The 15,361-nt window shown below is 46.8% G+C and overlaps 1 protein-coding gene across 1 annotated transcript; it reads left to right on the top strand.

The window, feature by feature from the left end:
• Positions 1-3,201: 3,201 nt before the first annotated feature.
• Positions 3,202-6,838, top strand: LOC132540724 (lipocalin-1-like). The gene is made up of 7 exons (XM_060198923.1): positions 3,202-3,333; positions 4,631-4,761; positions 5,412-5,482; positions 5,705-5,815; positions 6,166-6,264; positions 6,395-6,421; positions 6,707-6,838. The coding sequence occupies exons 2-6, from the start codon at positions 4,658-4,660 to the stop codon at positions 6,418-6,420; spliced, it is 411 nt and encodes a 136-aa protein (XP_060054906.1). The 5' UTR covers positions 3,202-3,333; positions 4,631-4,657; the 3' UTR covers position 6,421; positions 6,707-6,838.
• The last annotated feature ends 8,523 nt before the right edge of the window (positions 6,839-15,361 follow it).

The following is a 15,361-nucleotide window of genomic DNA, read 5'->3' as shown; positions in this document are numbered from 1 at the left end:
ATACTGCAGAAGAAAGGGGGCAATGAAGTATCACTCCTCCCCACCCCCACACCTTTGCCACCCCCTACCCCGGCTGATCTACAAAACCTCGATGTGTTTAAATTGTATGTATTAGTTGCAGTGTATTTTTAAAAGACAAGTAAATGGCCAGGTGGTAGTACACCTGGTTGAGCACACACATTACCACACATTACTATCAGCAAAGACTAGTGAAGCTTGCTCCTACCTTCAGGAGGAAGCTTCATGAATGGTGTAGTAGGTCTGCAGGTGTCTATCTTTTTCTCTCCCTCTCTCTTCTCCCCTTTCAATTTCTCTCTGTTTTATCAAATAAAATAGACAAGGGAAAAAAATGACTGCTAAGAGTGGTGAATTCATAGTGCTGGCACTGAGCTCAGCAATAACCCTGGTGGTGATAATAATGATATAATAATAATACAGACAAAACTTCAGGTAGGTGGGCTTCATGGAACTCAGAATCCTGTTTAATTTTAATTTGTGATTAGTAATACGTTATAAGGTTATAAGATTACAGTGTGTATTTCCACACCACACCCACTACCAAAGTTCTATGTCCTTACCCTTCTATCTCCCAAAGATAACCACCATACTTGTCACAAATTTTTAGAAACAGTTTGTTTGCTTCTGGTTCTTTTTTCTTTTTTCTTTCCTCTTCCTCCTTTTCTCTCTCCTCTCCCTCCTCCTCCTCTTTCTCTTTTGCAAATTCCTATGTATCTGTTCTCTAGACTCCATATATGAGTGAAACCATCAGAATTTATATTTCTTTTTACTTACTTCACCAAGCATATCACCTTCCATTTGGTCCCAAAGGACACAATGTCATCTTTCTATTTTATTTGATAGGACAGAGAGTACTATCCCATGGGATACAGATCCCATAACTTCTTTAGCCAGTCATCTGTTGGTGGACATTTAGGCTGCTTCCACTCTTTGGCTATTGTGAATACTGCAGCTATGAACATAGGGGTGCATATGTCCTTTTGAATCTGTGTTTTAATGTCCTTTGGATAAATGCCTAAAAGTGGTATTGCTGGATCATAAGGTAATTTCATTTTTATTTGTTTAAAGACTCTCTTATAGTCTTCCTAAGGGGCTACACCAGTTTGCATTCCCACCAGCAGTGTAGTAAAGATGAGACTCAGAATTGATGTGAAATTTGGAGCTTATCTACTTTTTGGTATTTCCAGGGCTTCATACATGTGCACTTTCAGTGCTCCAGGCCATTTTTTTTTCCTCCAGGGTTATTGCTGGGCTCGGTGCCTGCACTATGAATCCACGGCTCCTGGAGGCCATTTTTTCCCCCTTTTGTTACCCTTGTTGTTGTAGCCTCGTTGTGGTTATTATTTTTGCCATTGTTGATGTTGTTTGTTGTTGGATAGGACAGAGAGAAATGGAGAGAGGAGGGGAAGACAGAGAGGGGGAGAGAAAGATAGACACCTGCAGACCTGCTTCACCACCTGTGAAGTGACTCCCCTGCAGGTGGGGAGCCGGGGGCTCTAGCCAGGATCCTTATGCTGGTCCCTGTGCCTTGCGCCACATGCGCTTAACCCACGGCACCACTGCCCAACCCCCGCCATTTTTTTAAATTCAGATAAAGATATCAAGTGAGTGAGACACACACACACACACACACACACACACACACACACACACACACGGAGGGAGAGAAAGAGAGAGAGAGAGAAAGAGAGAGAAAGGGAGAGTTACTGCAGCACTGGCGCTTCCCCAACACCAATGTGGCACTCTCCATGTGGTACCAGGGCTCCATCTGGGTCAAGAATGTGGCAAGGAAAATGCCCTAGTTGGTGAGGTAGCTTTCTGATCCTGGACTTATTTAAGAATTTCCAAAAAGAAAAAGATCAAAATTTGATGTGAAAATAAATACTTGGAGTGGGGGGAAATAATGAAACACATTAAAATACTGATAACAACCATAAACACCCTCAAATCCAAGAAAAACTATAATATTTGGTGTTGCCTGGTGCACTCCCTCGCCGAGCTTCTCTCTCTAGTATCTTTGAGCTGCAGCCCCTGATACCACATCCACATCTATGAAACTGACTTTCTACTACAGTGGGCCCTTAACAACAAAGGTTTGAATGGTGGGAGTCACTTAAACACAGGTTGTTTTCAATAAATGCAGTTTGCACTATGTGTAGCCTTGGATTTCAAATTCATGGATCTGGTCAGCCATAGATATGAAGCTTTAGGCTTTGTAGAGTTAACGTGTGGCACTCCAGTACACATGGATATGGGGTCTAGTGCCTGGATTCATCCCCTGTGAACAGCAGTGGCCAGCTGTAGTCGACTTAGAGGGGAATCAGAAGTCATGCTTAAATTTCCAAGAGTCACCTTCCCCTCCCTCATACGGCTGAATGGTTTAAACAAAGGTCAAATCTCTTTCTTACAAAGAGAACGGAAAGTTGATCCTGCCTTTGAGTCAGTGTGAGGATTCAAAACTCACTTTCATTCCTGAAGGTCAGCCTGCACATTCTTATGAGATTACTGGATGTGGCTCTGCAGTGGGCTGGATCTGGAAGGGAGATATATCAGAGATTTTGGAGTGGTTACCATGGGAACAGCACACACATACTGAGTTGCCAAGGAGAGGAAGTATGGGCCTAAGCAGAACTGAGAACACTGCTCAACTCTGGCTTAGGGTGGTGCAGCAGATTGAACCTGGCCTCATTGGAGCCTCAGGCATGAAAGTCTTTTTGTATAACCATAATAACCACAATACTATTCCCCCAGAACTATATGTAACCTTTTAATCTACTGAAGTTGTGCATGAAGTGAGGAAGGGAGTTATCTTTTTGTTTTTGCTGCTGCCTGTGTGACATTCCTGTCACTTGGAGCCAACACCAGGACAAAGGGTGCTATGTCTAAGGAGTGGGTACAACTGGGGAGGAAGAGCCAGAGCACACAGTGGCTTTCCTGGAAGCAGCCTCAGGCACACACAGGCCTTTTTCTGCTGTACCCCGACACTCTGGTGGCTGCATGCAAAGCAGACTTTTTTTCCTTTAAAAGAGGTAAGACAGCACCTGATCATTGTTCTGTATCTCTAGTACACAGTGAGCTCATTGCATTATTTTGACAAAGAAGATGGAGAGAGGGAGGTAGAGAGAGAGAGAGGAAGAAGGAGTGGGAGAGAGAGGGGGAGGGAGATGGAGAGGGAGAGGAAGAGGAAGAGAGGGAGAGGAAGAGGAAGAGAGGGAGAGAGAGAGTAAGAGAGAGAGAGCGAGAGCCACCAGGGACCTGCTGAGCTCCGACAGTGGCTGGTGTTGAGGACTGAACATGCAGCTTTTGTAGCCTCAGGTATGAGCTTACCCATATTCATGTTCCTTTTCTTATTTTTTTCCCCTGCCTCCAGGGTTATTGCTGGGGCTTGGTGCCTGCACTATGAACCCACTGCTCCTGGAGGCCACTTTTCCCATTTTGTTTCTTTTATTGTTACCCTTGTTGTCATTATTATTATTGTCATTGCTGTTGTTGTTGGATAGGACAAAGATAAATTTAGAGAGGAAGGGAGACAGAGAGGAGAAAAGAAAGACAGACACCTGCAGACTTGCTTCACCATCCATGAAGTGACCCTCCTGCAGGTGGAGAGCCTGTGGCTCAAACTGGGATCCTTACCCGGTTCTTGCGCTTTGTGCCATGTGAGCTTAACCCACTGCACTACTGCCCAACCCCCTTCCATGTTCCATTTCTGTCAGAACTTTGAGGAACACACCAATTTTCTGCACTAAGGACAGTTTCATCATCTGTTATTCTGAGGGCATTTACCATGAAACCATGTCCCTAGGAGTGTCAGGACGATCTAAGTTCTAAGCAGGGGCACCCACCTTACTCCAGGGCAAGATCAACCCTCAGGTCTGACAGGATAGCTTCTCTAACAGGAAGTCAGAAGTCCACACCTGTGGGACACCTAAGTCCCCCTGGATGTGGCAGATGCACCAGCACATCCCCCTCAGGAAGTCTTCCCACACCCACTCTGAGTCACCTCCTTCTAGATGCCACCCATGAATCCATCCTGCAAACACGTGATGCCTCCTGACCCTGGGAGGCTATTCAGTTACATCCAACAATAATGGGACTTTTTCTGCTCCACTGCAGAATTGGCCCAGGTAAAGGCCAGGAAAGGATGGGTCCAAAGTCTGGGCCAAGATCCCCTGGAGACCCTGATGTGAAGGGTATAAATGGCATGTTGGGGCTGTGCTGACACAGCCTCCTCAAACCCAGCACACTATTGTGAGCAGCCTCAAGCAGCACCTGAAATGAGGACCCTGTTCCTGGCCTTTGGCCTCAGCCTTGTAGCGGCCCTGCAGGCTGGACATGTCCAGGCTTCTAAGGAGGAGATTATGGATGTGAGGTTCAGGGGGGCAGAGTGAGCAGAGGTGGGAAACCTCACTTTAGGGTGAGGAATTGCCCCAGCCTCTAGACAGTGGTAAAACAGAGCAAACAAAGCCTTTTGCTTCAAGTGAGGAGCTGGTTGCTGGTGTTTGGGGTGGTGGCTGGGACTACTGAGTTTCTGCTCGGGGCTGGGGTGGAGCCCAGGGTTGTAAAGTGGAGAGGGGAGGCCCAGAGAGGAACTGATGGGCTGCACTATGTCCAGTTGTCAGGGAAGTGGTATCTGAAGGCCATGGCTGAAAACCAGGAGTTTCCTAGGAAGAAGTTGGAAGCTGTGACACCCCTGACCTTGACCCTCCTGGAGGGAGGCAACCTGGAACTCAATTGTGCCATACTGTGAGTACTTGTCCTGCACCTGCTCCCTCCTGGTGGCCCTTCTCAGACCTGGAAAGCCAACATCTGGAGATCCAGACCCCCAAGCTTCTCAGCTGTCTGAGGGACACATGCCTAGTGGCCTAGCAGACCAGGTAGAGGTATCAGAGGACGGGAGAGACCTGTGTCAGAGGCCTGTGTCAGGCTGTGTGCCCTCCTGCTCCTATGTTATCTCCTGTGCTGTGTCTGTGCTCACATCTTGACTTTGGGTGCTGGCCTATGGGAGCCCTGAGCTGGCAATGAGCTGAGGGCTGGATTTCCCCAAGACCTGGAGTCCAGCTTCCCTGGGTGACAAAGGCCAGGGTTGGGGCTTGACCCACACATCTCAGAGGTGAGGGCAGCTGGGTGCACTGGGACAGAGTTGGGGTCAGTGGACTCACACCTGAGTGTAGCCTGGGGACCTGACTCCCTCCTGTGAGGGGTCTGGGAGGGCAGTTACCAGGAGGAGGTGTCCAGAGCTCTTGCCCCATGGGAGAGGCAGGGAGTGACCTTGTGATGGAAAGACCCCCTGAGGGTGCTCAGGCAGGAGGCATCAGGGTGTTAGGGCACCCACTAGATTGTGTTTCCAAAGTGGGGGCCTCATGGGGCCTGGTCACATAGTATCTATGTTTCAGGGTTGATGGTCAGTGCCATGAGATTACACAGATGTTAAAGAAAACTGATAAACCAGGAAAGTATTTAGCTTGTGAGTATCAGGACCATAATGGGGGGGTTACCCCTATCTTGGGGGATAGGGAGGCAGTGTCCCACATGCTAAGGGGAGTGGAAGGGACAGTATGCATATTCTGGGCAGCCCCATCTTTTTGGACCACTGACCTCCACTTTCCCTCCACCTGCACCCTAAAGATAGGAATGAGTGACAGAGTTGTCACCTCAGCCTATTTTCCCGTCCCCTGATTATGCACAGATGAAGGCCATTTTGTAATGTCATTCATTTCATCACACATGGAGGATCACTACATGCTGTACTGTGAAGGCGTACTCTTAGGGAAACAGTTCAGACAGGCGGATCTTCTGGGTGAGCATTGCTCCATGGGTCTGATCCTCCCTTTCCTGAGACTTCTTTTGCTGACCAGTCTCTGGGGTAACCCATTTGATGGTTGTCCCCACAGACACTCCTCTTGGACACAAATCCTGGGGACAATTTGGGGGGTGACCAGTGGTTTCTCTATTCAGTGAAGAGGCTCCAGCCCACATCCTGCTGCCTGAGCCCCAGGGTGCTCTGAGATGGGGCCTGCCGCACCCCCATGCTGTGTCTTTGTCCCCAGCTCCTAACACTTCCAGGATCAGGATCATTGAATTGTCCCCCAGATGACAAGGGCTACCCTCTACTCTGCCCCTAACTTCCCTTCTCCCTGTTTTCTACAGGAAGGGATCCTGAGGAAAACCCAGCAGCTCTGGCAGAGTTCAAGCTGGATGTCAAGGCCAAGGGTTTTGGCTTGGACATCTTTGTCCCCAAGCAAATAGGTAAGATACCCCCACTGCCAGCTCTATCCTTTGCACAGGGGCTGCAGGGCTGGGTTCTGGTCTGCTCTGGGCTCATTTGAGAAGCTGGAGCTGCTTGGGGATCTCTGAATTGCTCTTCCTTTTCCTACAGAGACCTGCTCCCTGCAGAGAGATTAGGGTGAGTGTGGACACCATGAAGAAAGCAGTTGCAGTCAGAAGGGCCTAAGGAGCACATGGTCTTTATTCCTGCTCCAGGGCTTGGAAACACCGCTTGCTCCCTGGACTCACCAAAACACCAGGGTGGCATATCCTTCCCCTTCCAGTCTGGTCACCTGATTGCCTTCCCTTGGAGTAAGAGCCTCTCAGGAGACCTGTGAAGGTCCCCCTGGCTGCCCAGAGCCCAGCTTCTGGTCCCCTAGTGCAGCCCTTCCCAACCTGTCCTCACTGTCTCCCCTCCTTCTAGGACAAGGACACTGCACTCCTCTGTACCTTCAGGAACCCCTCCTGCAGAGTGTGGATGAAGCTTGGGGTTCCCCTCCCCCTGTATCCCTACATCTAGTCTTTTTACTCTTTCACATAAAGAATTTGAGCAACCTGGGCCTCTTTGTGTTTGTGGGTCCCTTGGAGAGGGCTGGCCTTGGGGGCTGGGCAGTAGCACACTGGGTTAAGTGCACATAGTATGGAGAGGGCTAGCCTGATGCTTTCATGGGAGTTTCTGGGACTAGGGGGACCCCAGGGTGTTCTAGCTCTTCTTGTGGAAGTCTCAGTTTCAAGGCATAAGAATAGGTCAGGGGTGAGCATTAATCCTGCCTGGGCATTCAAGGACCTTTACAATAAAACTATAGGACATTGTTCAAAAGAAGCAATCTTTAGATTCTACACATTCTTCAAGGGAATTGAAACAATAATCCAAAAATTCCTGTGAGATTACAAAAGACCATGAATAGCCAGAGCAGCTCTGAGAGAAAAAGAAAAAAAGAAAAGGAAGTGTTCTGGTCCATGACTTCAAACTATATACAGAAAAGCAATGGCACTTGAAACAGTGTGATATTGGAACAAAAAATAAACCCTCACATATGTGGGTACCTAACACATGACAAAGAAGTCAAAACGATCACACAGGGGGAAAAGTTGGCCTGGTCCTGAGAATATGTGTGGAACCTCTCTGATCTTTGTGAAAGGGAACAGGACCAAGGAGACCTTCAAAGTAGAGTGGGAGCTGCACCAGGACCACCAGCCTTCAACTCCTAGAATAATGGGCTCAAGGGCTGGGTTAGGAGAAGGAAAAGGAAAGGAACCTTGTCTGCCTGGCTCAGTGCGTAGATACCACTGAGTCAAGAGAGCTACTGTGGTTTGCTACAAGGCTGCAGAATTCCTCAGACATCAGCTGGGACCTCCTGCCATAGACACACAATATCTGCGCCAGGACCCAGCTCTGGAGCCGCTTTTCAGAAGCATCTAAAGGCTGTTCTTGGGCACAAGTGCTCAGTTTCATTCTTTAATGAGCCCACTTCAATGACAAGTTTGTGTGTTGTCAGTGAGCATTTCAATGCAGCATATCCTGCTGTCTGCAGGCAGATTGAAATGGACTATTAAGTTGACACCCTTAGAGGCACAAATATCAGAAACTTGTGATGGGTGGATGCCTTCCCTTAGGACTGAACAAATTATACCCAGTGTGAAATTTCATTTGAAAATTACAGTTAGTGGTCTGGGAGTTGGTGCAGTGGTAAAGCTTTGGACTCTCACTCATGAGGTCCCGAGTTTGATCCCTGGTAGCACATGTGCCAGAGTAATGTCTGGTTCTTTCTCTCTCCTCCTATCTTTCTCAATAAATAAATAAAATCTTAAAAAAAAGAAGATTACAGTTGTAGAGGAACTCTCTGTATGAATAAGTAATCACAAAGACAAGTGAAATTTGGTCCATATTTTATAGCGTTTTCATTGTGCTACAGTCTCCCAGGGATCTGGGTTGATGGAGAGAAATGATGTAAGTAAGACCCAGTGGGTCAAAATTGTCAAGGCCTTCATTTACATTGACCTTAAATTTTGCCAAACATGCTACTGAGGTAAAGGTCAATATCCTTTGGAAAATATCAATTATCTTCTGCCGGGATAGCCTGAGGGTACTTTTACCCCGAGCTAGTGCTCTCTGGCTTGGAGAGAACTCAACTGGAGCCGATCTAGGCTGCTGCGTGGGAGAGGGATCAGGAACTCATGCCGCACTAACTTCCGCAGGAGATACACTCTGGAACTCTCGGAGCCGGAAAGCAATTTCCAAGTGTCTTTAATCAGAAGAGCAGCTGTTTTTATACTCTCCAAGTAGGGTGGGAACAGGATGTGATATAGAGAGGGTGGAGAGAAAAGTGACTGGTGAAAATCAGAGTGTGACAAGGAGGGGGTGGAACAGGCGAGAATCCTATCACTGAACCACCAATGCCCTGGAGGGAGTGCTTTATGTAAATGTAAAAGTGATTTATGTAAATAGACCAAAGCTTTGAATGGTATCAGTAAATCCCTATATAGGCATATGGTTAAGCAGAAGCCAGGGGGAGGTGGCATACTACCCAACAATCTTCCATTGGAGTTGTGAGAGGGAGGCCTGTGATACTGAATACTCAGATCTCTGAGCCCACACAGATGAAACAGAAACATGTAACTGTAGTGAAGCCAGATGAGGGCAGCTGCCCAGAACACAGGGAGCCAGCTATTGTTAAAACAGTCTTTGCAAAGGGGAAAATGCATGTGTATTGCCTTTTGAAAGTCAGTGGCTGCAGGATCTATACTCAAATTAACCTCCCCCCCTATCCATTTTCCATCATGAAGATGTGGGAGGTATGAAAGGAGAAGTAGGAGTTGGTCTTGGGAAGAGGTCATATGTGGAACTTTGGGTCCACACAGTAATCATGGAGGGTCTGAGCCCTCAGAAATTCCTGCCTCTTGGGTACAGACATGCTTTATTCCATTCCCTTTTGAACGAAGCCTAGAGTAAGTCTGCAAAGACTCTTCATAATTTTAAAAGGGAAGGGTACTTGCTGTGGCCCTCCTCTGCTGAGACACACAGCAGAAAGCTAGTGAGAATTCCAAAGCACCCTGTACCAGTTACCCTTGCTGAGGGATGATTTTAGAATGGTCTCCTGGTTTCCTTTGTAGAGTAACGATGCTTCATTTCCTCCCTCACTTCTGCACACTCTTTCAAATTCAGCGTTTGCCAAACTTCTTTTCTGGGTATTGGCTTGTCTGGTCTCATTTGTTAGGAAGATGGTCTTTTGCACTCTGTATAGAAGTTGTGGGAGCCCTGTTCTCTGGCCTGGCTTGCTCTGAGCCCCGTCAACATGTGTGATGCTTTCTTCATCACTCTATCACCTGCTCTGGGTCATAGAGGTACTACCCCTGATGTTCTCTGTTAGGATATTAAAATTCTATGTTTAATTTCAGCCTTTTACTCAGCTGGAATTGTGTATGGTGTGAGGTAGGGAGCCTGGTTATGTTTGTGCTTATGAAAAGTCTATTTTTTTATCCTTTTTTTTTTTTTATTCATCACAGGTGTTTTGCCATTCTGGGTTGACTTTTTCAGTTGATGAGGGAGAGAGAGAGAGAGAGAGAGCTACTAAATATTTCCCTTATATCATGGGGCCTGGCTTAAATGTGGGTCACTTTATTTTTATTTTATTATTTATTTATTTTATTTTAATTTATTTCTTTATTGGGGAATTAATGTTTTACATTCAACAGTAAATACAATAGTTTGTACATGCGTAACATTCCCCAGTTTCCCATTTAACAACACAACTCCCACTATGTCATTTATCATCCTTCATGGACCTGTATTCTCCCCACCCACCCACCCCAGAGTCTTTTACTTTGGTGCAATACGCCAATTCCATTTCAGGTTCTACTTGTGTTTTCTTTTCTGATCTTGTTTTTCAACTTCTGCCTGAGAGTGAGATCATCCCATATTCATCCTTCTGTTTCTGACTTATTTCACTCAACATGATTTTTTCAAGGTCCATCCAAGATCGGCTGAAAACGGTGAAGTCACCATGGGTCACTTTATTATAAAGCAGGCACACTATTCAAATTGTTATTTTGACAGGAACTCCTTTTTTCTCTCTTTCCTTCCTTCCATTTTTTTTTGGGTCCTCCAAGGTTATCATTGGGGCTTGATACTAGCACTAAGAATCCACTGTTCCCAGTGGCCATTTTCCCCCTATTTTCCATTTTATTTGATAGGAAAGAGAAAAATTGAGGGGGAGGGAGAGAGAGAAAGAGAGAAAGATGAACATCTGTAGACCTGCTCCACCACTTGTGAAGCACTCCTGTTGCAGGTGGGGAGCGGGGGCTCACACATGGGTCATTGCACAGATCTTGTGCTTGATACTATGTGTGTTTAACCGGATGCACCACCATCTGGCCCCTGTTACTTATTTTTTAAAAATATCTTTTAAAAATATTTTGAGAAGAGAATGGTAAATGAAAAGGAAGAGAGAGAGAGAGAGAAAGAAAGACAGAGGCACTGCTCAGCTGTGGAGTCTCAGACATGTTGCGTGAATCTCCGATAGGCTGAGCTGTCATCCAGGCCCACATTCCTTTTCTATCAGGACATGAGGGAACACCACCCAATCCTCTCACTAAGAATAGCTTCATCAAGGAAGATGGGTTGATATTGGGGCAGCCTGGTATGTTCCTACTCAGGACCACAGAATGTGAGCTCTGATCTACAGGAATGCAGAGGCTTGTGCCTTGGCTTGAGCTGGTACCTGGCATGCAGACCAGTTCATGTCCCTTTGCCTTTCTCTGCTCCTTTCCTAGCCATTTCTGTTTCTGACTTGCCACTTATGGGTCTACCCTTTAAAAGCCTTGGCTCTCTGATCAATAAAGGAATTGCATTGTCTTGCCACCATGTGTCTGTTCCTGAGTCATCTCTCCCTCGAGCAGCTGAGTGAGTAGCAGCCCAGGCTGGCTCCGGTTGAGTTATCTCCAACCCAGAGAGTATGCGCCCAGGAAGAGGCACCCCCACACTAGCCCGGCAGATCTGACCTCAGACCCACATCTTCATATTTAGTATAGGAGCCTGTGTAACCTCTGCACCCCTGTCAGTCTGAGGTCATTTGCCATGGCCATAGCTAGGAACATTCTAGGCCACACTCATTTCAGGATTAGTCTTTCCTGGAGTGGCAGAGTATGTTGAACCAGTCTCCCTTTGGAGAGTGGGGCGGTTTTTACCATTGTTCCTCTACACTGAATGCAAGGTTCTGTAGAGGCCCACAAGAGGGTTCATGATGTTTTTCCTAATGGAGATGACCACTGATGGTGGAGAGAGGGATCTGTTAGAGGTCTAGGCCCATCATGTCTATGTGGGAATCCTAGGATTCCCTGACTAGATGGCCCTTCATTTTGGACTTCCGGTTCCAGAACTGGGAGAGAATACAGTGCTGTGGTTTTAAGTTGCCACACATACAGTCATTTATTCGTGGGATCCCAGGAAAGGAAAAAAAGAGCCCTAGGGGAAAGCCAGCAGAGGGGCTGTGGGAGTGGACTGGGGTAAGGGAGACCGGGTCTGATCATTCTGAAGACAGTCCAGGCTGGGAAGCTGCAAACATAACCCTCCCCACCTCCCACTCCACTCCCTCCCACCCCCAACCCCCTCACCCTGCCAACCTAGGAGGAACCCCTGAAGGAGGTTAACCCTGAAAGCAGGACTGAGCTGATTGGAAACCATGATGGTTTTCCTCCATCAACTTTTTGTTTGCTTTTAAATATTTTATTTATTGGATAGAAACAGTGAAAAACTGAGATGGAAGGGGGAGATAGGGAGAGAGGCACCTGCAGTACTGCTTCACTCTTCATGAAGCTTCCCACACATAGGTGGAGACCAGGGGCTTGAACCTAGGTTCTTGCACATGGTAACAAGTGAGCTCAACCAAGTGTACCATCACCTAGCCCCTCCTCTGTCAAGTTTGGACCAGACTACTATGATCCTGCAAGTAAACCCCAGGGAGAGGCTTGACTGAAGCACCAATAGCAGAAATTAGGGCCTTTAATGTGTGGTACGTGCTGGCATTCAGAACCAGCCCAGTGAGTCCTGGAGGTTGAATGATGTCTCTCCAAAAGTGATTAAGGTAAGTGGCCCTTGAAGCAAACAGGAGTTCAGAGTTCACTGGTATATGGGGGTCATGAAGACACCCTGAATAGAAGGCAATAGGGCCCCATTTGCTTGGAGACCCCCTTCTCAGAAATGGTTATTATTTCTGATTTCTGTCCCCCAAGTTCCACTTCTGAGAGAGCTATGCAGCCCAATAAGGGTTCAGTCAGCCTGCTGTGAGGGAAGATAGAGAATAGAAGTTGGAGAGGGAAAAGAAAGTACTCCTTTACCTGGTTCTTGTCAGAATCCAGAAAGAATTCAGGGACAAAAATGCCAGTAAGTGACAGAGCAGGTGCACTGAAAGAGGGACAGGAAAATTACACACTCAGAGGGGATTGAGGGTAGATTTGTAACTTTAATTTTGGGGGATCAACCTATATGGATTCTGTCTTAAATAGGTCTTAAATAGGGGCTTTCTGAGGAAAAATGGGCTAATTACTATTCACTAGAGGCTAAGACAGGAGGGGATTTCCAAGAACAGATGGAGCTTTCCCAGGATTTGTAGCTCTCTTCTTTTCTGACCTCATGTCTCCATTCTGGAACTATCATGGCCTCAGGTACATGATGGGAATCCTCCCAACTAGGATGGAGATTGTACTATAATGACTGTATAAAGAGACTCAGGGTCACATATCGGACATTTCAGTTGCCATCTCAGTCCCAGCTGTCTTCTTCCTGCTCTCATTTATCTCTGTGTGGTCAGTTTGGTGTCCAGTGTTGTTCTGGCCTAACATTCCTTCCTGATTGGCCTGGCCAGCCTCTGTCAGAGATGCTGTTTTTTCTTTAATAGCCCACTCATCCACTACCTTGAAATAGGGGCACAGCTGCTGTTCCATCTTGGGTCCCTCCCTGTGGTGCCTCTTAACCTCTCCCTATGACATCTCTGCTCTGGACTGGGGCATCCTGACCTCCCCTCTGGGCTTCCTGTGGATTCTGGAACACCAGTGTAGAAGCTTAGGTCTGACTTGCTGGATCTCTCAGAGCCACTGTGAGTGCAGGAGAGGAGGCCTATGGTCTCCCTCCAGGTCCCAGAAAGGCCCTGTTCCATCTGCCCTGCAATCCTGGCCAGGACCTCACCTAGACACAGAGCACTGGCTACAGGGGGACAGCAGAAAGGACACCCCTTTAGTCTACAGCCCATTTCTATTGCTACTCCGTCACTGAGAACCTAGCTCCTGTCTCTCCCCACCCCCCCCCATACCTCAGCTGTCCTCCTGCTCAGCTCCCCATCATTTCTCATAATGGTCTCTCTCTCTCTCTCTCTTTCTCCTCCAGGGTTATTTCTGGGGCTCAGTGCCTGCACCATGAATCCACTGCTCCTGGAGGCCACCCCCCCTTTGTTGCCCTTGTTGTTGTAGCCTTGTTGTGGTTATTATTCTTGTTAATGATGTCGTTTGTTGTTGGATAGGACAGAGAGAAATGGAGAGAGGAAGGGAAGACAGAGGGGGGAGGGAAAGATAGACACCTGCAGACCTGCTTCACCGCCTGTGAAGCGACTCCCCTGCAGGTGGAGAGGGGCTCCAACTGGGATCTTTACACTGGTCCTTGCGCTTTGTGCCAAGTGCACTTAACCCACTGTGCTACTGTCCAACCCCCCCTTTTAAAGACTGTTTTTCACATATAGGAAACAAGCACTTTATTTATTTATTTATTTTAATGGTTTATTTATAAGAAAAAGAAATATCAGAATACTAGTCATCTCATATATGCTGGTACTGAGGACTGAAGGTGGAACCCTAGACATGCAAGTCTTATGCTTCAATGCTGATTATTTCTCTGTTCCAAGAAGTCCAGTATGTTTCTTTTTTATTATTATGATTTTTAAAGTGAAAAAAAGCTTTAAACATTATGGTGAAACATTATCATTTTTAAAAGACAACATAATTCCATTACATCCTAATGGGAAAGATTTTTCTGGTCTAATTTTATAGTTTTTTAAATTTTTATTTATTTTTATTTATAAAAAGGAAACACTGACTAAAACCATATGATAAGAGGGGTACAACTCCACACAATTCCCACCACCAGAACTCTGTATTCCATCCCCTTCCCTGATAGCTTCCCTATTCTTTATCCCTCTGGGAGTATGGACCCAAGGCCATTATGGGGTGCAGAATGTGGAAGGTCTGGCTTCTGTAACTGATTCCTCATTGAACATGGGTGTTGACAGGTCGATCCATACTCCCAGCCTGTCTCTCTCTATCCCTAGTAGAGTGGGGTTCTGGGGAAACAGGGCTCCAGGACACTTTGGTGGGGTCATTTATCCAGGGAAGTCTGGCTGGCATAATCTTAGTGTCTGGAACCTGGTGGCTGAAAAAAGAGTTAACATATAGAGCAAAACAAATTGTTGACTAATAATGAACCTAAAGGCTGGAATAGTGCAGATAATGAGTTGGAGGGGGGTCTCTGTTTAGTAGATACTTAGTAGTCCTATTTTAGTTATATTCCAAAGAGCCCATGACTACACTAGTTTTTTTTAAACTTTTTATTATTTATTTATTCCCTTTTGTTACCCTTGCTGTTTTATTGTTGTAGTCATCACTGATGTCATTGTTGTTGGATAGGACAGAGAGAAATGGAGAGAGAAGGGGAAGACAGAGAGGGGGAGAGAAAGATAGACACCTGCAGACCTGCTTCACCGCTTGTGAAACGACTCCCCTGCAGGTGGGGAGCTGGGGGCTTGAACCAGGATCCTTACACCGGTCCTTGTGCTTTGTGCCACCTGCGCTTAACCCGCTGCACTACAGTCTGACTCCCACTAGTTTTTTTTTTCCTGAGCCTGAAATCTGATATTCAGTGGGGACAAGGGGATCGAACCTGGGTCCTTGTAACATGTGTGCTCAACCAGATGTGCCACCACCCATCCCCCCATAATGGTCTCTCTCATCAGCCTCTCCCTACTTCCAAGGCAGGGGCATCATAGTCTCTAGCAGCTCAAGATGGCAACAGCAGGACCATCTGCAGAAAATGGGG

Source organism: Erinaceus europaeus, chromosome 10 (genome assembly GCF_950295315.1).
Source record: "Erinaceus europaeus chromosome 10, mEriEur2.1, whole genome shotgun sequence".
Classification (NCBI taxonomy): Eukaryota; Metazoa; Chordata; class Mammalia; order Eulipotyphla; family Erinaceidae; genus Erinaceus; species Erinaceus europaeus.
This window is presented reverse-complemented; position numbering and strand designations above follow the sequence as displayed.